The sequence below is a fragment of the Fundulus heteroclitus genome, unplaced genomic scaffold, assembly GCF_011125445.2.
Source record: "Fundulus heteroclitus isolate FHET01 unplaced genomic scaffold, MU-UCD_Fhet_4.1 scaffold_47, whole genome shotgun sequence".
NCBI classification, from domain to species: domain Eukaryota; kingdom Metazoa; phylum Chordata; class Actinopteri; order Cyprinodontiformes; family Fundulidae; genus Fundulus; species Fundulus heteroclitus.
In genome coordinates, this window is record NW_023396890.1 from 2,127,880 (window position 1) to 2,151,442 (window position 23,563).

General features: G+C 43.5%; 1 protein-coding gene and 3 non-coding genes across 11 annotated transcripts in view; all 4 read right to left on the reverse strand.

Annotated features, from left to right (window-relative positions):
* Positions 1-2,376: 2,376 nt before the first annotated feature.
* On the reverse strand, positions 2,377-2,470 carry trnai-uau. Its single transcript has 2 exons — positions 2,433-2,470; positions 2,377-2,412 (listed from the first exon to the last, which is right to left on the reverse strand). It is a non-coding gene; the product is annotated as a tRNA-Ile (tRNA).
* Positions 2,471-4,193: 1,723 nt separating this feature from the next.
* trnai-uau lies at positions 4,194-4,288 on the reverse strand. The gene is made up of 2 exons: positions 4,250-4,288; positions 4,194-4,229 (listed from the first exon to the last, which is right to left on the reverse strand). It is a non-coding gene; the product is annotated as a tRNA-Ile (tRNA).
* Positions 4,289-5,227: 939 nt separating this feature from the next.
* On the reverse strand, positions 5,228-5,321 carry trnai-uau. The gene is made up of 2 exons: positions 5,284-5,321; positions 5,228-5,263 (listed from the first exon to the last, which is right to left on the reverse strand). It is a non-coding gene; the product is annotated as a tRNA-Ile (tRNA).
* Positions 5,322-11,391: 6,070 nt separating this feature from the next.
* The window catches only part of rhbdf1b (rhomboid 5 homolog 1b (Drosophila)), a 28,836-nt gene continuing 16,664 nt past the window's right edge, over positions 11,392-23,563 (reverse strand). For 7 of the 8 annotated variants that reach the window (XM_036132079.1, XM_036132078.1, XM_036132082.1 and 4 more), the window contains 16 exons: positions 23,008-23,227; positions 21,539-21,745; positions 19,217-19,339; positions 18,873-19,015; positions 18,538-18,792; positions 18,352-18,463; positions 18,187-18,261; positions 16,419-16,580; positions 16,204-16,304; positions 14,866-14,929; positions 14,617-14,711; positions 14,463-14,538; positions 14,116-14,216; positions 13,870-14,023; positions 12,441-12,664; positions 11,392-12,357 (listed from right to left, as the gene is read on the reverse strand). In XM_036132079.1, coding sequence (XP_035987972.1) covers positions 12,165-12,357; positions 12,441-12,664; positions 13,870-14,023; positions 14,116-14,216; positions 14,463-14,538; positions 14,617-14,711; positions 14,866-14,929; positions 16,204-16,304; positions 16,419-16,580; positions 18,187-18,261; positions 18,352-18,463; positions 18,538-18,792; positions 18,873-19,015; positions 19,217-19,339; positions 21,539-21,745; positions 23,008-23,227 — 2,305 coding nt within the window. In that variant the 3' untranslated portion in view covers positions 11,392-12,164. The remainder of the gene's footprint in view (positions 12,358-12,440; positions 12,665-13,869; positions 14,024-14,115; positions 14,217-14,462; positions 14,539-14,616; positions 14,712-14,865; positions 14,930-16,203; positions 16,305-16,418; positions 16,581-18,186; positions 18,262-18,351; positions 18,464-18,537; positions 18,793-18,872; positions 19,016-19,216; positions 19,340-21,538; positions 21,746-23,007; positions 23,228-23,563) is intronic. The other variant, XM_036132080.1, reaches the window with a different exon arrangement.

Sequence of the window (23,563 nt, forward strand, 5' to 3'; positions counted from 1 at the left end):
GACATGTTTCATGTTTGGCGCTATATAAATAAAATTGAATTGAATTGAATTGAATAAAAGTTGAGGTTGAAGACTCTATTACAGGAGATCTGAACTGGGTTCAGGTTCTGACTGGACCTTCCACCATGCTGGTTTTCAGCTGACCTTACTACAGATCTCCTGTGCTGATGCTGAATATTTTGGGCTCTTCCCGCTGTGAGAAGTTCAGGTCTGCTGATGCTGAAGGTTTTCTGCTGCGGTTCTAATGCTGCGGTTCTAATGCTGCGGTTCTAATGCTGCTTCCTGCGTTGTACCGACCCTCACGTCTGATACCTGCTAAGCCGCTGGTAGCCTTGTGCCGTGGTCCTTCTGTACTATCCATCATGGTTTAGGGACTTTTAATGCTTCCAGTACCACTGATGTTATGGTAACATAACTGACATGAGATCTAATCCAAAACCCATCTTGTTATTCTCTGCTCTTCCACGTCCTCCTCCCCTTCTTTGGACAATTTTGTCCTCAGCAGTTTTCCTGTCATTCAGATTCTCCCCATGCCCCGCCAGGTACATAAACTTAACTCCTCCCGTTTCATCTGCAGACAAAACCCAGATCATAACCCCAACGACTGCAGCCCGTGGCGGCGGCGCACGCAGACACAACAAGTGGAGTGTTGGGAGTTTACAGGGGGGCCCATCGCTGCTGCCAGCCTTTTTATTGCAGCAGTGAATGGGCCCTGCCTGTAGCCAGCAGTGGTGGAGTTAGAGACACAGCAGAGGTTCTCGGCAGGCAGCTATTATCATGGTAAACGGGTTGAATGGAAGAGGATGGGCAGGACCCACCACACATAAAACAGATGGGGCAGGGAGGGAGGAGGGACAAACAGCCCGACCACCTCAGAGACGGCACACATGTCAGACGGAGCAGATCCAGCCTTCTCATCATGAAAAAACCCATTTTTGTCCAATAAGACTCTTTGTTTTGAGCTTCATGGTTTTCTCCTCAGGATGAGGGCACCGAGACATTATGTTATAAAACCCTGTAAAAAACACGCATGTAACAGCGAAAGGTGGAATCAAAGAGGTCAAGGGAAACGTGCGCAGGTGTCTGGAAGGTTGGAGGAACCAAAGGTTTTATTACAGCCCCAGGAGGAAGCTGGATAACAGCAAGAGACTCGTTTAAAAACAACATTTTAAACTTTAGTTTTGAACTATTCAACTAAATAAACATCCTCAAGTCAAAGAATAGCATCTACCTCCATCCCACCTTCATACCATAAAATGTTTGCATCACCTACAGATAAAGCAAAGTTTATCTACCGGACTTAGATTTACATTTTAATGTGACATGTTTCTTCTGTTTGGGGATTGAACCAGGAACCTTGCAGGACTCGTAGGACACAAGTGCCCTGCTCTAAAGCACTAGAGCAGCACCAGAGGAGACACGCAGAAAGATGCTCAGTGTTTAGAATATATGGTGCGCTAATAGAGGTTTATCTGCTGATTATTGAGGAAGGGATACGTATATTTTACATGTCATTTCTAATAAATGTAATAAATACTTTCTTAATGACAACAAAGGTCATAGCTGAATAAAATGATCCAGATCTGATGATCTTGATGGTTTCCAGTACGACTGTGTGTCTACAAAGCAGCGTGGCGTTAGCTTGCCTGTGAAAGAAAAAAGTTTCATACTGATTGAGATGAAACAGACGATTTGTGTTTCAGCTGCTTGGCAGAAAGCGAGAGCAAAGAGAGACGACTGTTAAAGGCTGCCTGATAATCCTCCATGTTTAAAAGCCCTCCTGGAAGACGTGATGCGTGCGAGGCAATCAGCGAGACACTCAAGTGTGCCGCGAGCGCACACACTCTGAAACGGATGAAAAAGGAGGGAAAGGACAGAGCAGAGGAGGGAAAACAGAGCAAACCTTCCTCCTCCCTCTCCTTTTCTCTTTTTCAGCTCATCTTTCTGTCTCCTCTCTCCCACTTCCTGCTGGCGCTTTTAAAGGCAACACAAACTTTCAAAGGTCCTTTTCTATAAAGGCAGACACAACAATTTATCTCCCTTCCTCGCTGGGCAGTTTTCACACGTCCTTTCAGGAAAACCTTCCTCCTAAGATGGAGTAAAAATGTTTGTGCTAAACCTGAATCTTGAGGTTAAGGGACGTCTCTTGATGCTGCTGGAGGTTATTCTCAGCCATGCGTCACCCTGCTGTTCCACCGCAGAGGAAAGGGAACATCTGGACGCCTAAAATGGCCGCTCCCCACAGCAAAGGTCAAGGAGCAGGAGCCATAATTAAAGAGATTTGAATTGAGCCTTAAATTCAGCTGAGATCAAAGATGGCTGTTTTTTTAACCAGCGTAAACCAACTACTCTTTATTAAACCTTTAAAAAGCCTTCTGCTCCAGGTGAGGCTTGAACTCACAACCTCAGCATTGCTCTGCAGGTGACTGTCTTATAAGTACCGCGCGCTGACCGGTTGCGCCACTGGAGCCTGTTAGCCTTAGCAGCCAGTCTGCATCCTAGATGCTGATGTTAGTGAAGCTGCTTACAAGCAGAAAGCTGGGACTCTAGATCTTCACCTGCTGTGGCCAACAGTTCAGTCAGCTCTGAAATCACTGTTAGCTTTCAGCACAGAGCCTCCGCTGCCATGTTTTTAGCTACATTTCAGGAAAAATTCACTTCCAAGCTTTTTCTCTGATAGATTTATGCATTAACAAACATTAATTTCCTCAAAACTTGGACTCACAACCTCAGCATCGTTCTGCAGGTTACAGTCTTACAAACATCATGTCCTGAATGACGGCACCATTGCATCCTGTTGAAGGCCTGGATTTGCACCTTTGCTTTGATTCACTTGCTGCAGCTGACCTGTCAATCTTTGATCTTCAATACAAATCACCATTTCAGCTGCTACAAACACGCCCTTTAGGTCCAGTGCCTGAAATGTTAGTAAGTAATTCATCAGGACTGCTTTGTTTTCAATTAATATTGAGTTTTCACATCTCACTAATCAGACAATGATGTTGTATCTATACATCAGTCAGGCTTCAGGAAAAAACACAGCACTGTTATAGTTGCTTTAAAAGTTGTAAAAGACATTTTGGCCGCTCTTGGCAAAAATCAGCGCCGTGTATCTCTTTATAGATTTGTCTAAAGCTTTGGACAAAGTTGACCATGATATTTTAAAGGTTAAGCTTTTAAATTCAGGACTCTCAGAGCAAGTAGTTGTGTGGTTCTCAGACTCCCTTAGATCATTATGGTCTGCTCTTTGTTAGGGTTCTACTTTAGATCCACTATTATTTACTATTATCTATAAATAACCTGGGTCATAAAGTGGATGACACAAATGTTCATCTCTACGCTGATGACGCAGTCAATTATTGCTTTGGATCCTCTCTTGAAGTACTTACAAACTGCTTTTAACGTCTTTCAGGATAACTTACTCCAGCTGAAGCTTGTTCTGCATGGTTCTAAGACAATGCTCATGATTTTTAGCCCCTCTAAAGTTAGACTGTATGATTCCTAATGTGGTTGCTTTGGATGGACGGGTACAGAAACACCAGTTCCTATAAATACCTGGGTATGTTAACGGATGACTCCCTCACTTTTAAAGCACATGTGCTCCCACTATTGAAACAGTTGAGACTGAAACAATAGTTTTCTTTTAATGTAAAAAAGTGACCTTTTCCCACACAAAGACACAGTTAAGCGTTCTGTCTTTAGATTTATAACAAACAGTTTGACCCGTCATTGCGAGTTATAATCTCGGCTTGGATGGCCTTCTTTGACTACCTGCAGGCTCCATCCTTGGTAAATTTTTATATTTCAGGCAATTCTAGGTCTTCTTCCTATCTGTTGTGTGAAACGAGAACACCAAGCGATACTATTTATGTTCCAATGAGCGGTTCTTGTTCTCTGTTCGCACAGAACTTGGAAAAAAAGGCTTTTGCCCCCCCCCAACACGGAGCTCTCTGCAGAATGTCTTGCAGCCTGACAGCTTGATCTCCCTGAGAGATTTTAAAGCTAGATTGATGGTCTTAGGAATTACTTCTTTATTTTTTTTATTGTGTCTGATGTAAAATTTTATAGTTTTAAGTTTTTAAATATTCCTAATGGTTTTCAATTGTGATATAAAGGTTTGCAAATTAAACCCAGTTTTTATATTAATCTCAGTGTTTTGTGCACCTGATTTTAACTCCATATTAAAAGCCTTCTGCTCCAGGTGAGGCTTGAACTCACAACCTCGGCATTGCTCTGCAGGTGACTGTCTTATAAGTACCCGCGCGCTGACCGGTTGCGCCACTGGAGCCTGTTAGCCTTAGCAGCCAGTCTGCATTCTAGATGCTGATGTTAGTGAAGCTGCTTACAAGCAGAAAGCTGGGACTCTAGATCTTCACCTGCTGTGGCCAACAGTTTCAGTCATCTCTGAAATCACTGTTAGATCTTTCAGCACAGAGCCTCTGCCTGCCATGTTTTTAGGAAAAAATCACTTCCAAAGCTTTTTCTCTGATAGATTCATGCATTAACAAACATTAACTTCCTCAAGACTTGGACTCACAACCCAGCATGGTTGTGCAGGTTACATTTTGGTCCAGTGCGTGAGAATGTAAGCAAGTATACATAGATAGTATATATATATATATATATAGATATATAGATATAGATATATATATATATATATATATAACATACATATATATATATATATATATATACATACATAATATATATATATATATATATATATATATATATATATTATACATACATATATATATATATATATTATAGTAATATATATATATATATATATATATATGTATATATATATGTATATATATATATATGTTGTTTGCATATATATATATCTGGAGCGTGTAATGAAAATAATTTCCCTCTTGGATTATTAAAGTTTTTCTGATTCTGATTCTGAAGTAATTCATCAGGACTGCTTTGTTTTCAATTAATATTGAGTTCTCACATCACATCACTAATCAGACAATGATGTTGTATCTATACATCAGTCAGGCTTCAGGAAAAAACACACAACTGTTATAGTTGCTTTAAAACTTGTAAAAGACATTTTGGCCGCTCTTAGCAAAAAGCATCGTTGTGTATCTCTTTATAGATTTGTCTAAAGGTTTTGAGACATTCCATGATATTTTAAAGGTAAAAAACAGCTTTTATATGAATCATTAACATCTTGGTGATTTGTGCACCTGATTTTAACTCCATATTAAAAGCTTTCTGCTCCAGGTGAGGTTTGAACTCACAACCTCGGCATTGCTCTGCAGGTGACTGTCTTATAAGTACCTCACGCTGACCGGTTGCACCACTGGAGCCTGTGTGATGCTCAACGACTGTTCAACCAATCAGGCAGCGCGCCCAGCAGCAGCAGCTCAGGCTAACCCTCCATCTCTTGTATGTACCTAGTATGATTAATGCCAAATAAAACATCTTATTTTAGGTAAGGCTGAAACTCAGAGGCGGTGCAGGTAATGATCCTATAGGAACCAGACAGTGACCCGCCTGCTGGGCCCTGTGTCCATACGTTGGCTTATATGTGGACGGGTTTGGGCTCCTGCTGCTGCTCAGGGTCAAGTGATCACACCATTGAACACGAGCCTTTGCAGTCAATCATCTGCTCCTGCTGAAGCTTAAGCCAACTGTGAAATCTTTGATAATTCTTCGATACAAAGCGCCTCATCTGCTGCTACACTATGTCATTGTAAAGAGGACAGTTTAAGCCTTTTGACAGTTTAAATGTTATAACAGAAGAAGGATTAACAAGCATCACAACATGAAAGCTTGGACTGAAGGAATTTCTAAATGAGATTCTTCATCAAGAGTTTCAGTTTTAACAGAACTGAATGACTTTGCTGCTGTTAATAGAGTAGACATTAAGATCCATACGAAGCTTTGCACCTTTTAATAAACCTAAGGGTCCATGAAGAGTGAAACAATGCTGTGAATCAGCATAAGTGTTGAAACACTGCAGAACTTTGCATTTCACATTAAAGCGATGCAGGAATGTGACGCAGATTGTAAGTTAATGCCTGCAGTAGGTCCCGCTCATCTGCTATCTTCTGAGGTTTAGGGTTTGTGGTCAGGAAAGCTCATTTAAAATAGAGAGGTGCTGAGTTTTGTTCCAAAAAGTCTCTTTTTCCCTTTTCTTAGAGCCGTCACTTCAGCGTGGCGGAGGCGTCTGCGTTTGTTCCTCACAGCTAGCGTGTGGTCGAGGGCTTCTGCCCCACATTGTTCCCCCATTGAAAACTGGCAGCAAGGAACTCATCAGATTTCAAGGACCTTGATGGGAAACAAGCTCATAGATGGGTGAACTTTGCCCAGAACAGGAAGACTGAGGCACCTCCTGAAGCCAGGCCTGGGTTGGAGCACCTGGTAGCTTCAGGAAGGGCCTTATGCGTCCGCTGCCTGCAGAGAGGCATCAAGGTTGGTAGCTTTGCTAGCCTGGGGGCAGGAAGCGGATTATGCTGACTCCTGGTTCTAAGAAGGCCTGAAGTAACCCGTCTGTAGGCCCAGCAGAAATAAATGACTCTGTGATTTATTTCAGTAAATATGTGACCAGAACCGCCTAATTGCTCATAAATGGAGATTTCTGCACATCTTCTGCTGAGTAACAGCGACCCATCACAACTGAGAGGAAACTTCCTGCAGCTGCTCCCAGGTTCAGTCAAGCCCAGACATGCCCTGTTCAATGATTAGTCCTCCTTGTCTTACACCAAACACAGTGCCCCCCCCCCCCCCCCTCCCTCAACTATGCATCCCTGTTGACCCATCACTAACTGAATGAAACCCAGTTAAAGAAGGAGGGACAAACCAAGCATTTCATTAAGAACAATAACAGACGTGCCGTGTGGGAGAGCCACATTCCACAGACCATGGTACAGCGAGTCTGCATTACTGGAAATGTGCACAATTACTCGTAACCTTACAGCTCAAACGTATTTCATTACCACGTCTAAATACTGCATCGTTTATTGGTATTGTGAGGATTGGGACTGTTCTGAGACAATAACCTTTTATTTTTTACTAATTTAACGTACCATAAACTATAAAATGCCATAAAAAGCAAAACTTCTAAACATAGATGCCAACAGGAAGCTTTATGAATATATTTGGAAGGTAAATGTGTGCAAACCACAGTTTGACAATAACTATAAATGTTCAATAGAAGATTTACATTTCTGAGCCATCTTCCCCTGAAACAGTTGAATCGGTTATTTATGAATTTAAAGCATAATCTGCTGATATTTCTGCAGATTTATGCAAATTAGAGCCAGAGTATATTGCACTGTACTCTGAAAGTCCAGAGATGTCTGTGATCTGGAGTTGCATGAAATATTTTTTATGAAGGAAGTGGGAAAGCCATTCCCCCACGAAAGAAACCAAAGGACTACAATGTTTATGTGTATGAAGTGGAATTAGCTTCATATAATCGTGTTTTAAAAATGTTTTAATGCAACAATATGTCATAAAATTGGTACATTTTTGTAATCTGGATGGAAACGCCGCTCCAAACCCGATTCCTCCCTGATTTACTCAGATGTGGTTTTGAGGAGCGCAGCAATCTTCTTCAGACCTTTGGCTCACTGTGAGGAAAGTTCTTCTTAATTTCTTTTTAGAGCGGTGTTTTTGGACAAGTTGGTGCAAAAATAGATGCAAATTGTTTGCATTTGTTTGACCTGATTGCTGTGTATGTGCATACATTTAGCTTTGTAAATCAAGTGCCAAAATAAAGAAGATAACGCATTAAGACATTCAAAAAAGCGATAAGGAAAACTGCAAGAGACCTCAGTGGTTATGGGTCTGCCAAATATTGCCGGGCCCTGGAATAAACACTATAAAGATTTTCTGTGTGCCAAAGAAAACAGGTTATGCTAATTTAGACTACTGTACCTTGACTATGACTCAGGATAAATTGTTCCTTGTGTTTAACAACGGCTGTTATCCATTACAGACTAATTGGAATAACAGCGGACCAAATAGTGCTCCTTGTGGTACACCATAGGAACCATTTTTTCATCTGAAAGTTTGCCTGAAAGGTTTGAGCACTCCATGTTCCTGGTTTGCTGTTTGGCTTCATGTTCGTCACTATTCTTGTTTATTATTGTCACTATTATTGTGCGATTATCAAGCAGCAATACCATGAAAACGATTCTTAAGAGACTCAACCCAAACAGGGGAGGAGCAAAGGTAGCAGCAGGATGGATGCAGGGAGCAGGGAGAGAGAATCTCCATCAGAGAGATTTTAGTAGGGCACCCAGGGAAAAGGCATTGCTAATGAGGTGTGTGTGTAATGTAGAGACCTTACCTCCAGAGATGAAAGTGAAATGTGTGTTTGGAGGGAGGATCCTCTGGAGAATTTCACCATTTTACTTTGCTATGTAAGATCCGGCTTCATTCCCTCAGGCTTAGGTTTGTTCCTGCAAGTCTTCTGCAAAGAAATGCTGCACGTCACAAAATAATCGTCAACCCCAACGTTTGACTCAAACTTCCCCACAAACGATGTTAGAAGGGAACCGAATGACGTTGTGATGTCTCATAAAACTTAAACTTCTGTCATGATACAAGCAGAAATTTACATGATGTTCAGATCAACACAAAGCTCTTCAGAATTATGAAGTAGAAGAAAAAGGATAATTGGTTTTAAAATGTTTTAAACATTTAGACATCTAAATTCAGACATCTGAGAAGTGTGGTTAGCATTTGTTTTCAGCCCTCTTTACGCTGATACCCCTAAATAAAATCTACCTTCAGAGGTTGCCTGCTAAGTGACCTGGGTCCAGCTGTCTGCAGTCTCAGTCGGACTTTACTTGTTCCGGTTCTGGCCTCAGAGGTTCTTCAGAGAACCTTAGATAGAACATTGTGACTTTGCATGAGAGCAAAGCCACAATATTCTAGTTTCCACTAAATCGAGCCAGAAATGTCAAATTTTACGTCTATTTATTGAGTCGATCACTGATCAAAATCTATTTTAATCAAAAAGCTTTGCTTATTGTGTCAAATATCGTAAAAAAAATGTGATCAATAAGGATGACTTAATTGCAAAGATTCTAATTTCTCTGATACATTAGACATACAGACACAGTTCCAGTGGATGGTTTAGAACATGGCCTAGTCAAAGTCCAGGCCGAAATCCAATGTAGAAACTTAGGCAACACCTGAAAAGGGACGTTCATTCACTCTCCATGTAATCTGACCAAGCTTCAGGTATTTTCCACATATTAATTGGCAGAATTTTCAGTGATTAGACGTTCAAAGCTGCTGGAGCTAAAACAGCGAAGACCTGCAGCTTTTACCGGGAAGAATAATGTTTCTACAAAGTACTGATTCAGTTGGACCAAATGTTCACTTTTTAGATTTTTATTTGGAAAACATGTTGGAAACCATGAATAATTTCCTTTCCACTACATAATGTTGGTTTTATGACATGAAATGCTACTAAATTGAAGTAAATGGTGCAATGTTCCTCCAGCAGGAAGACGGCATGATGAAGACTTCCATGGTGGACCTAAATAAAGACAGACAGACAGGGAGGTCTGTCAGTGTCAGTCCAGCTGGTTTATAGGAGCACACTGGGGGGGTACTATAACATTACTCTGTCATGGAAGGGCTCATCAGGCAGGTGCACACATCCCCCCGCCCCCGTCCTCCAGCTCGCTCTCCTTCACCTGACAGAGCTGAGCCTGAGGAGCGTGAGTGAGTTGCTGGTTCAGGTACAGAGAGGAGGGTCTGTCAGTGGCCACCTGTTGGCCAGCTGTCAGGGTCCCGTTTCAGGGTTACCTTTCCAGGTAAACACAGCTCCTGTCATCGCACCGTCCCTTCTTCTCACTCTGCTGTTCATCCCCAAAAACCTGAATGTAATTTCCCCCTGAAAATCAACCATGAATTTAATTAAGAAGCACAATAACGATCAAAGTGCGTCTCATTATTAAATCCTCTTCATGTGACATTAGCATTGCTGCAGGAGCCTCGGTGCAGCATCGGGGTGCGGTGGAGGAGTGATGGAAGGAGGAGGCAGAGGCAGGAGGAGGTGACAGGAGGAGGTGACAGGATAGAGGAGCACAGGAGGCACATGAGGAGGATGGAGGCAGAAGGCTGGAGCAGGAGCAGAGACATTTCACCTTGATCCGTCTACTCCAATATGTCCACTACCTTCACATTCTCCCATTTAAGTTCTCATAAACAGAGAAAAGGAAATTTGCTCATAATCCTAAACATTTAATCAACATTAGTGTTGTATAGAGCCTTGAGATGTGTGATTATTTTACACTAAAAAGAGATTATTTACCACTAATCCTGGTAAATACCCCCTCTCCGCCGACTAGTTTTGATGCATTTGTACCTAAATGGCCGTCTGCAGTGTTCTCCAGGCTGAGCAGCATCACATCGTTTGTCTCACAGGTTCTCTCTGCCACTAGTGTTCTCTTTTATTTTCACAATAAGCCTTAATGGACGTCAGGGCCATCTGGTTTGTGTGTGCATGTATGGAAATGGAAATGTGCATGTGTGTGCATGCTAAACTGCAGGTAGGTGCCGCAGGCAGCACCAGAGGTACCAGTAAGGGTTCTGCACACTGGATGAATACACGAGGAACCCCAGAGAGCAACGTTGTTGCTGAACTCCTTTACTTTGAGCAGCAGACAGGTTGCACCTTTTTTCTTTACCAGTTTCAGGAAATAGTCCAATGGTGCCTCCTGGAGGCAATGAAGGGAATAAACATCTGCCTTAGACATTTACATAAGATGGTGACCTGCAGAGCAACGCTGAGGTTCTGAGGGATTCTGTCAAGCCACCGAATGTGGTTCTCTGACACCGGAAGCTTCCCCTCAGTATGATGCTGCCACTACAGTGGGGTGCTGTGTGCGGCGTTAGGTTTCTGCCACACATGTAGGCCAAAAAGTTCAATTCCTCTCCTAAGGCGACTAAAGGAACTTGATCCCTGTTTTAGAACCTGACCCTGCTTTAAAAACTGGACCAGAACTTTCCCCCTCAGATGTCTGCTGGGATCCCTGAGGAGTATATAGTTATGTTACTTTAAAACTGGATTTTATTTAACGGTGGCTGAATGCAGATGCACACATCATGCTTCAAATTTCATCCTTCTCATTCAGTTCCACAGTCAGGCGCTGCTTTGTTTTGGTCTTTTATATAAAATAGGAAAAGATCAAGGAACCGTCAGGGAGGCAACAGGGTTATAGCTGCAGACATGATTATTTAAAGTTTCTTTTTTATCTGTGGACACGAGAGAATGTTGGATCCGTTGGTGTATTCAGTCTGCAAAGACATGATGGATGGAGAGTCCCACCACCTTTCAGGAAGGAACAAAAGATTAACTCTGGTTCAGCTGTAAAGTAGCTAAAACGCTACAATCTTTAATTAAACATCACACTTTCAACAGATTTTCACAGTAATTCAGCCTCTAGCGCTTCATTCACAGGATGAATATTTACCACAGGATGGAAATAAAAACATATTCCATTAATGGATAAAGAGTATAAAAGGCTGTGAGAAACTTTGTGACCAAATCACAATTCAGCCACGAAATACTGCAGCAAAAACATATTTTACACAATTATTTGATGCTTTTTAAGAACTTCCAAACAGGGCAGAGAGAATGACAGATTTCTGAATATTTATTTATGTATAATGTAGTTTACTAATATTTACTCTATGTGATGTATAACCCAGAAGGAGTGGAACAAAATCAGCCTATACTTCCTCCCACTCCTTTAAATATGTGAGACTAACCTAGAATGAATACAGCTTTATGTAATACTGTTCACAACCTGCACTCAAATAAAACAAATCTGTGGAGAAGGGGAGAGTTTAGGTAAAATTAAGGCACCTTTTATTATTTTAGCATCTATAAGTGATTTTAATTGAGAAGAAAAGTTAAAAAGTAAAGCCTCATCTCCTCTGGAAGCGCCTGTAATGATCGTTCTGGCCACAGAACCTTCTTGCTGCAAGGCACCAGCGCTACGCTAGTCGAGTTTCCAATAAAAGCAACACTGTCTCCTCCAGTCAGTCCATGCTCTCCTGGTTCTGATGCATCCAGAACCCTCTGGTCCCACTGAAATGACGCCTTTACTTCTCCATGTTTAGCTTCCTTGTTGCAGCTCCAGCGATGTGACGGAGCGGTGCCGATGCACCGGTGCTGATGTTCAGAGGTGAGCGTTCAGGTCGTACTTCTCACAGAACTTGTCTGTGACCGGGACGCAGGTCAGGTACTCGCACCACTCGCACTTTACCGGGTAGACGTAGAAGAGAACGGCCAGGGTGGAGAGCAGGCCCAGGAAGACCAGCAGGAAGCCGCAGATCTGGACTCGCTTTCGGTACATGTCAGAGCGCCCGAAGCTGCGTGTTTAGAAAGAAAGATTATTTCCACACAGACCATTTCCCTGCTGAGCTCTTCTGAACCGCGTGTTGCGTTCACTGACCTGATGTACGGCAGGAAGGCAAAGGACAGGAAGAACCCCGACACAAAGCCACAGATGTGGGCGAAGTTGTCGATCCACGGAAGCAGGCCGAAGGAAAAGAAGAAGACAGAGATGGCCGACAGTTTGAGGAACGCCCGCCACGGCCGCTCCAGGATCTGCCAGCTCTGGAAGAGCTCCACGAACAGACAGGCCAGGATACCAAACTGGCTGCCAGCAGGACCCACCTGCAGGAGGAAGCAGACTCTGATTAAGGTCCAACACATGAAAGCTTTCATTAGATTAGACTCTGTAGCTACAAGCCTAAAGTATGTATACCCTATAATAACAAAATTAGGAACTAGACAGAAAACAAAGCATGGTTAACACAATCTGGGTTTAAACATCTATATTCTGATAACCCCTAAATAAAACCCAGAGGCATCAGCTGCCTTCAGATATCCTCCAATCAGGAACCAGAGTCCAGCTGCGTGTCATAGAGTCTGAGTCTGACTGCAGAGGTTCTGGTTCTGGCCTCAGAGGTTCTTCAGAGAACATCCAGCATCATGGAGACCCAGAAACCCAGCAGACGGGTCAGGGAGGAGGTTCTGGTCCAGTTTCCAGCAGGTCAGGTTCTACAGAACCTCCCAGAGTTCTGATCATCATGTGGACCTGCAGAGAGGATGGACCACCTGCAGACCTACCAGGACATGGACGTCCACCTGGACTGACAGGCTGGACCAGGAGAGCATTGATCAGAGAAGCAGGAGGATCATGGTGGCTCTGGAGGAGCTGCAGAGACCCACAACTCAGGTGGAGGTAGCTGCTGACAGAACAACTGACCGAATATCGCTACTTTATGGAAGAGTGGGAAGAAAAAAGCCATGAGAGGTCCTGGTTGGGGTTTTTATTAGCCATGTAGGAGACACAGCAAACATGTGGAAGAAGGTCATCTGATCAGTTTTAGACTGAAACCTGTGGCCTGGTTGAAAAACAACAACCAGAAAATGCAGCACATCCCCATGAACACTCCATCTGCATGGTGAAGCACGGTGGAGGCAGCATCATGCTGTGGGAAGCAGGTCAGAGCTGATGGAGCTAGAACCTGTTAGAGGCTGCAGGAGAACCTGAGACTGAGGTTGAGGTTCTCCTTCCAGCAGGAGAACCAGCCTGAACATGCAGCCTGAGATTTTATGGGATGGTTATAATGGCCTAGTCAAAGTCCAGGGATGTTCTCTATCCATCAGGCTTAACTTGGGTTGTTTTGCAAAGATTTCTATCTCTAGAACAAAAGTGGTTCCACAAAGTACAACACAACAAATCTTCTTGGTGTTGTTGTGTGGCGTGAATCCCAACATAAACATTGTGCTTTTATTGTGACAGAATCTAGAACAGGAACATGAATGCTTGGCAGGCGCAGCAGACCCAGCGTGCCGTCTGCAGACGGCTGTACCTCGGCTCTGTAGGGAAGGAAGATGGCAGAGGCCAAGTTGCCTGTGATTCCGCTCAGCATGTAGATGATGGAGATCCTGAGCCAGCCGGCCAGCTTCTCCAGGTCCCTCAGCACGGTCATCTGGAAGAGCACAGACACCAGGCAATGCAGGACGCTGCAGAAACACAGAGACGCCACACGGTCACGGCTCTGGCTCCTTTCACAAAATGCTGCTGCAGATACAGATTCTGAGAAAAGTTCAGTGACCCGGCATGAAGAAAGAGAGACAGCCACAGCCGGGAGAACTGATCTGGGATCGCTGGGTTGAGGAAGGGGAGCAAGCCACACACATCATCCATACAGGCAACCTGGAAGACAGAATCAGAGTCATGAGAAGGAACGGCTGCGAGAGCCGCTGCCGTCCTGCAGCGTTCAGCGTTCAGCGGCTGCAGCGCTGCTCAGTTTACCGTCTTTACCAGCAGAGAGCAGCAGGTGGCGCTCAGGGTGCAGCAGCAGATTCTCCTTCTGCTGCAGCTTAAAGCCTCACCAGCAGCACATTCTCCTGCTGCTGCTGACAATAAAAGGGAATCAGGTGGAGCGCCACGCCATCCTACCTGTGAGCAGAGCGTCGCCTCCTCGTGAAAGTATCCGTGCATGAAGTCACAGTACTCTCTGGAAGTGATTTCACATCTGCAACACAAAACCGGTGCTTCACTCCACCGTCAGCGGCTCAGCGCAACAAGATCCAAGAATCTAAGAAATCCTCACCGGCCTTTGGTCCCGATGCAGCAGGGCCGGCCTGTGATGCTGCAGTCTATGTGGGGCAGGTTGGTGTGGTTCCCAGAGTTATACTTAGTGCAGATCTACAGAGCAGAACCAGACTGAGCCATGAAGATTTGGAGATGAAATCATCTAAGAAATCTAAACCAATATCTGATGATTGTCGTCATCAAATGATGCTTTCAGACCAATTAGTAACTGAATGAGTGATTTAGTGCTGCAGGTTTGTGGACCTACCGGCCACTGTGTGATGTCATCTGACCACTCATGAGGCGAGACTGAGGCCGGTTCCTGACAGATTCTGCACGTTCAACAGAAACAACAGAAATGATATCTGCTCTGTAACAGTCTGGTTATGCTACAGAATCACACCTCCGTTATTTCTAAGAGCTCACAGCAAAACGTTAGTACACCCTGAACACTTTAAGATAAAATGTGTTTTTTAAGAGGGCGTTTAAATCTGTCCTCATTGATCCTGAATTACATCAACATCTAATAAACAAAACCAGGTAAAAATAGAAAAACAAAGAAAGTCTGGTCCACGTTTTAACAGCTGATGTTTTCTTTCTGACTTTATCACCGGTGAACATAAGATAAGATATGATAAGATAGTCTTTATTGATCTCACAATGGAGAAATTCTCTTGCCACATCGGTTCATACAAGAAGGTGCAGAGTAGGGAAGGTGCATTCAGTTATATACAGTGAATCTTCATATATACAATGGATCAAAAAGGATACAAAAAAAAATACAAAAAGAAATAAGAATGGGCCTATGATGTCTTATTTACATATATAGTGGTCTATATGTATATAAACATATATACATACTTTATATATATATATATATATATATATATATATATATATATATATATATATATATATATATATATATATATATACATACTTATATATACATACTTATATATATATATATATATATATATATATATACGCCTACATACAAACGTATGTATGCATGCAACATAGCTGCACTTCATTAAAGTTTGCAGATATTCTTTCATTCAGTCCTGTGAGGTCTGGACTTTGACTAGACCAAAGCCACTTTAGTCATCCGACCGCCTGTAAGCTGTTAGTTTTTGGTCATTTTTAGTAGATTTTCTATATTGCGTTAATATTGGGCTGTTAATCTGTGGATTATTTGTTTCAATGCATGTTGTTTTTATCTTATTTTACTGTTCAGGCCTTTGGTCTCATGCTGGTTGCCTAATAAATAAAGGTGGATTTAAAAGCACCGACTTGTTTAATGTTCACAGGGCGTCTGCATGTAAAAGTTGATACGTTTGGCCTTCTTAATGGTTTTCCACTCATGAATAGAGACTCTTTTTTAACGATGGAATTCAGATTATCCCAGATTAATGGGGACAAATAGCTGCTACTCTAAGGTTATTGCTGAGGCCGTTCCTCTGGCGTTGTGCTAACACAGGTCGGATTCTCCGGAGCAACCAAAGTTATGGAATGATGCATCTGTTTTAGATGGGATGCAGTTTTTATCTTCCCATCCGTGCTGCCCTCCAGTGTGTGAGTGAAGGGGACAGAGACCACCGGTTACCTGGGGTCCTGATGGCAGACTGAACCATGGTGGCGGGGTTTACCATCTAAAGATGGAGCACTGGGGTGATGAGGCCACTTCACCCATACTGCCAGGGTACTCTGCACACAAAGACAGACAGAGACACCTTCAGCAGCTTCTATCTGATGGACGACTGCAGACAAAGTGGAGGAACAACACGGTGCCTGAGATGATCAGAGGCTGGTTCCACTGACCGAACACTCCTCCTGTAACGTCTGCAGGCAACCAGAGCGATCGTTCCGAACACAGCAGCCCGACTCTCTTTCTATTGCTTTCGTCTCCTGAATCAATTTTTGGATCTCTTCATCCTGACGCATGCAAGGAGAAAACTTTGCACCAAGATGGATCAGCGCCTCCTGCAGGACAGTGGCAGAAATGTTGCAGTTTGGTAAAAAAAAACCAGACAGAAATAACCTTCAGGTGATGCGCTCCACCAGCACAACTTAATAAACCACTTTTCACCTGCTTTAGGATACTTTTAGTTAGGTTTACTGAGTATTTGAAATCTAGAAAATAAAATAATCACAATGAACAATAAAAAAAGAACTACAAAGGATAGGGGCTAAAAAAACTCTGCAGTTTTAGAGAACAAATATGGCAGCAAACATACAAACTGTCCAGCAACAAATTAACGACTTTATAACTAGCTGAGCAGTGAGCTTAAACAACTATTCATAATTTTATTTATACTATTTATAATCAATTTAACATACAGCAAATTAGTATTTCTCTTTTGTGGCCCACCAGAGGCCTCTTGCTGCCAAATAATGTACAGAGGGGACTAGCAAGCAGTGAGATTAGGTACCATGGGCGACCAGCAGGGGGCGATGCTCAGCAGTTTAAGTGGGGAAATTCTTTAAGCAGGAAAGAAAAGCTGAATAAATGTGTGCACTCATTCACTCAACATGTGATCTTTACTCAAAACACTTCAACCTGTGGAGAATCTGGGCTTCAGGGGAAGGAACGAGTGAAGGGACGGTTCAACGGCGCCACAGATCACGCCACGACTACGACAGAGTCAGCAAAAAGAGCGCAGAGGTGAGCGGAGAGGAAGCATGAAGAAGAAATGATGCTGCATTTAGTTTTTAGGTCCTGTGTGTCAGAGCTGAATGTCTGATGTCTTTTATATGAATAACCAACCAGCCCTGGCTTTAGCCGCCATCACCAGCTCAGCCTGACCCGTTCTTTCTCAGTGTCTGAGCTAACTGAAGGAGTGTTTGACTGCAGCTGCTTCAAAGCTGCACCTTTAATCCACGCCGTGCAGCAGGAGCTCAAAGAGTCGTTTTAGGTAGAAAGATGTTCTTGGAGAACCGCCTTACAGACTGCAGAGTTGTCTGGAGAGATGGGAGCGCCGACTCCAAACGGTGCACAGCAGAGTAACAGCGCTGGTCCGAAATAAAGCAGAATCTACAACAGCTCCCTGAATAATGCTGTTTTTTTTTTTGACTGCAGGAAGTCTCACCACAGAATGCTTTTAAATGCCTGCTGGTCTTTACGTTCTTCCTCCATCCTAGTGGACAACCAGGCTATAAATCTCCAGATTGTGAGCTCACATCTAGCAGTCCTCTGCTCTGTTCTGCACGGACAGCCCAGTTCTGGGTCACAGAAACCTTTGGCACCAAGTTCTGACGCCCTCAGCATCCCTCCTCTGTTTTACCGTTACATTTTTACACATCTCAACTTTGCACATGAAAATAAATCAGTCAACAGTAAAATCTGTAAAACGCTTTATCTTTTGTTTTAGTTTAAATAAGTTCTCTTAAGTGTTTTTTCCTCATTTTTAGCTACCGCTGCTTTTATTGCTCCAACACTTGTTTTATATATAGCAATAAACTTTAACTTTTGGTTCTGAATCTGTCACTTTTGGCCTTTCTGATAATTTCACCTATTCATCCAACTTTAGATAAATAAATCCCTTTATTGTGCCGTTTTTATTATAAATTGAAAGATTTAAACACTTACAGAGCTCGGACCCACCCAGAAGTTCTGTTGCTGCACAAATTTAACGTTTTCATAAACTCCCTTATTTCTCAGCACCTCAAAGAAAGCAAAGTATTACATTTAGAAAAAAAACATGTAATCTGTGCATTAGAAATAATAAACATGCAGACTGGGCGACACACTCACAGAGTCGACAGTCTCGTGTTGCGTGAAGCCGATGGGAGCAATGCCGTAGATGGAGACGGCCAGGATGGTGATCAGCAGATGGACAAACGTGATCCAGTAGGTGAAAAAAGGCCTGCAGAGGGAAACGTTGAGCTCTTAGTGAGACACTACAGCAAAACTTTAAAGAAACCAGCGCCGGCGTCCTGCCTGTGATCATCCATGTCTTCTATCTGCCTCCTGACGAAGCTGTCCAGGCGCTTGCGGTAGGTGCGGTTTGTGAGCCGGCCCACCATGCCCAGCCCGTAGGGCCTCTTCTCCCGGGCAAACAGCTTCTTCACAGGAACTGCGATCCTCTGTCCTCGCTGCCTGTGGCTGCTGGCACTCACCACCTCCTGCTTCAGCCGCACCTTAGGCTGGACCAGAGAGCCGTCCTTCGCCTTCCTCCAGCCTCGCTCTAAAGGCCTGGATGGAGACAGAGGAGGGAAGGGTCAGAGGGAAAATCCTTCCAGATCTTTGGGTTTTTTTTAGGAAGAGCAGCCCACAGCATGAGGTGAGTCCTCTCCAGCTTGTTCCTCTCCAGAGCGCCTCCTGTGAGCGCGCTCTCATCCGGCTGCTTCAGGTCGGCCTCTGACGGCGTCTCAAAGACGTCGTCGGCGTAACTGGACAATTCCTCCAGGAAGCCGTCCTGAAGAGGTGAAAACTACATCAGTGCAAGTTTAAAATGCTGCAGCGAGAAAAATGAAACTGAGGTTAAACATTTCCAGCATATAACATTTCTAGCTCAGGGTGGTCTCCTTTTATTAAGCTTATGTGATTCCTGATTTCCAGACTCATTTTGAACAGACAGAAACCAGTTTAGTGGTTGAATAAAAGGCTCTCTGCTCACTCTGGTGAAGAAGGATGTGTCCAGCTCATCAGGGAAATCCTCGGTGTCCTCCTCAAAGAAGCTGGGAGGCATGAAGCTCCGTCTGCGACTCCTGGCAGCAGCGTTCTCGCCTAATGTCCGACCCTGAAAGTCATGATAAAAACTCCTCATGTCATCTGCTTATAACCTCCAGGTTCAGATTAAAAAAATGATGTAATGAGAATAAAAAGCAACGAGTCAAAAGATTGAAAAGAGTTTGAACCACTGCATCTTGAGGGGAAACCTGCTGATCAAATGTTCTCCTGTCTGACGTTCTGCTCGGCTGTGGGAACCTTTGGTTCAGCAGCAAATAAGGCCAATTACCAAGTATTATACTGCGCCGTACCCCTGCAGCCAGGAGGTTGTGGGTTTGAATCCCAGCTTGGGCTTTTGCTGAATGTTCTCCTCATGTATGCATGGGTTCTCTACAGATACCGGTCTGTCTGAATTACCCTCAGACATGAGTGTGTCCTCACATATGAGCTGGACAAGCTGTGCAGGGTGTCCCCCGCCTCCCGTCCGTTTCCAGGTTCTTCCAGGAACCAGAACCACCTGGGAGGCTTTCTGAGCCGCCTCTGATTCTGGTCCTGGTGAGACGGTGAGAGGCCGCCCGGCACATCTGGCCCATCTCCTAACAGCGATGTTCACAGAGCAGCGGCGGTGGATTAGCTCTGATTTACTCGTATATTCTGACCTCAATCCTGCACATAGCTGAGCGTTGGCTGTGTTTTAGCAGAGACCATCTGCTAGGAGGAAGCCCCCGTCAGTCAGCCCCCCCCCCCTCACGCCCGGCACCTTCACACACAGCCCAGGGTCAGCGCTGCTCTACTGTAACATGTTTTATCAGTTTAATCCCCAGAATACAGACACAGGCTGAGCGGATGTTTTACACAGCAAGCCCGTTAAAGTAGGAACACACACACTATGATGCAGATTAATGTGGGTGGGTCGATTTCCAGGAATAAATTACAAATTGCTTTAATACAACTAAAAAGGAGCAGTTCAGCCATATACATGCGAGTTAAAAGCCCTTAAACTTTTCCACATTTTATGTAACTTTTTTTTTGGGATTTTATGTAAATGAATATATATATATTTAATGCTCTTCTAAGCATAATGAACACTCAAAGTGCTTTACTCCAGAGCCACATTTACCCAATCACACTCACTATTCATATACAATTTAGGGTTAAGTGCCTTGCCCAGGGGCACTCGGACAGGTAGCAAGAGTAAGCTGAGATCCAGTCAGCAACCTTCAGATTGCAAGCAGCACTCCACAGTATTTGACGGTAGCACATTATGGTGTAAATAATTATACACACGAAACATAGAAATCTGAAAAGTGCGGCGTGCATTTGTGCCACAGCCGCTTTTACTCTGAAACTCTTAAATAAAACTGAGTGCCTTCAGATTTCACCAAGTAGTAAACAGAGTGAACCTGGGTAACAATGGATAAACTTTAGTTTAATCTAACAGCACAATAAATGTTCTATGAAGGCCTCGGAGGTTTGTTAGAGAACATCAGAGAACATCAGAGAACATCAAGCATCATAAAGACCAAGGAAATGAGAGATCCACGACTGAGGGTGGAGAACTCCACAAATCTGGCCTTTATGGAAGAGCAGCAACATGAAACGCGTCAGAAATCCTGGTTAATGTTCACCACAAGGCGTGGAGGAGACAGAAAAACGTGAAAGAACTATTTTTACTAGAAAAATGAGAAAACCATGACCTTGCTTCTATTTCATAGTTACAATAATTACTTCGTCTATCACAAAAATCCCTATGAAATAAACAAAATCTGTGGGTTTAAATGTGGAAAGGTTCAAGGGGTGTGAATACTTTTTGTTTTACTATACCATTTTATTGCTACTTTAAAAAGAACATAGAAGCTGACCAAAGTGCTGCACAAAAAAGAAATACATAAAAAATATATACATAAAACACTATAATTTAAACAAAAAAAGAAAGAAAAAAACAACAAGTACAAGTGAAACACAGAAAAAAAACTGAGTTAAAAGCCAAAGAAAAAACTAGTTTTAAAAACATCAAGAGATGGAGCTTGCTTAACCACCAGTGGCGGCTCATTGCACAATTTAGGAGCCAGAAAAGCTCCGTCTCCTCTGGATTAATAAACAGATAAAAGCATCTAAGAACACACAAAGGTAACGGGGGGAGGGAGCAGTTCAGATAAATAGGAAGGGCCAGCCCATTGTGGTACTTAAAGCAAATAAAATAATTAGTTTTGTACATCTAAAGGGAGCGTGGCCCATAAAAAAAAAGTCTGAAGAGAGAAAAAAGCACCTTCATCAGCGCTGCTGCAGCCTTGATGCTCATGACAGCAACAGACTCCCGCTTCCGCCGCCGGGGCATCCTGTTGAGGGCGGAGCGGGAGCTGGAAAAGGAGCAGAGGGACGCGGCGCCGGGCGTGAGGGGGGTCGGCGGGACGCTGAGGCCGTCCACCTCTTCAGCCACGCGGAAGGCGCGGCCCCGAGCCAGAGGGTCCACGACCTGCACACAGACACGAGGACGTCCAGAATAAACACCTTCCATGCAGCAGACGGCAGGAAGCAGCTGCCGTGGATTCATGTACTGGGAGGTTTATAGTTTCCTCATTAGCTAGCTTATATAGTTAAATTATATAAATGTAAAAGGACATTTATTTAGTTTACTATTTCCTACATGTGTCAATAACCAGTGATCTGAGTGGTAAAGTATCAATGTTTCCTTCTCTTGGCTTCGTCTCTTTAAAAATCAAGTATTCATCAAAACCAGCAAATCCTGATTTGAGTTCATGAAGCTGCCAGTTTTTATTCTAAGTTGCTTTTGACTTGCTTTAAACAGCATGACGCAGCTGCCATGATCTGGTTATTATTGTCATTAAGGTCTTTCCGTACCTTTATCATTACAAATCATCCATTCCAGGGAAATGTGTCCTCTGCATCTAACCTGTCCCTCAGGGACCAGTGGGCTGCCACCAGTGGGCTGCCACCAGTGGGCTGCCACCAGTGGGCTGCCACCAGGCGGCGCCTGCGGAGCATCCTGGGCCTGAGGGTCTTGCTCAGGAACCCTGAGTGCCAGCCGGTGGGATTTGAACCGGGGAACTTACAGGCTCTCCAGGAGGCAAGCGTCCTGCTCTTACTAGCACAAACTCCCCAAAGCCGTACTGACCTTGGTGTATGTAAACTTCTGACTTTGAAGAAAGTAACAGGAAGTTCTGTTGCTTATTATTCTTTATTATTATTATTATTATTATTATTATTATTATTATTATTATTATTATTATTATTATTATTATTATTCTTTCATTTAGCAAGAAGATCATTTTAGTGATCCTAACTGGCGTCTCGGTCTGGTTTAATGTCTGCTTCCCACTGCATCAGTATTTTACTGCACTTTTAGGCTTTTAACCAGAGATTGTAAAGCATGTATTCTTTAACAAAATACTAAACTGGGACCCAGATCAGTCCTGCTAGAGACATCTGCGCTGATTTATAACACTGACTCTCAACAGATTTACTGTCTACAAGCTAAAGCCTTTAATGTTAAAGGTCCACATCCTTTTCTAAAGAACATATTCATGTTTTCTCTGCAGTGAAGCATCAACTGAACCCCAGCTGGGACGAGAACGCAAATATAAAGTTTGGGACTAAAGATCTGATGAGAAATGAAGAATTGAGGGAAAGGCTGAAGGAGAGAAAAGTGAAGGAGAGAAAAGTGAAGATTCTTCCCGTTTGGTCCCTCCATCGTAATCCTCCGAGACTTTAGCCTACCCTCTGCATCCCATAGTGATGGTGGTGGGGGGGGAGGTAGAGGGGAGGAGGGGTCTCAGTGCTGGCCAGGGACAGATTGTCCTGGCTATGCAGCTCCATGTCCCTCATCACCTGGGCCTTCAGCCCCCCGTACAGCTGGCTGCAGTGCTGCAGGCTCCGCCTCCTCCATCTCTGGCTGCTGTCGCCGTCCTTGCTCACCCCGAACCAGTCAGCGGTGCCCCTGCAGCCAGGACGCACCCCGTTAGTAAAGATCTCACAGGATCACGCAGAATTAGAAACATTTCTGGCACAATCTGGCACACTGCTGCAGGAAGAAACTCTGATATTCAAGGAATGAATTCATTCATTTTCAGTCAAACAGCTACGTGCTGTATTCTAGATATTCATTGTAAAAATTAATACTTTTAACACCACCAGGCCGATTAATTGATCACTTTCACACTCTGGGAGCTCCTGTGTGTCCCTTTAGGCTGAATCAGAGTTAAATCTGATCCAACAGAAATAAACAGGAGGGAAAAATGCTGAATACACAAATTAAATGGCCAAATTTTTCAAA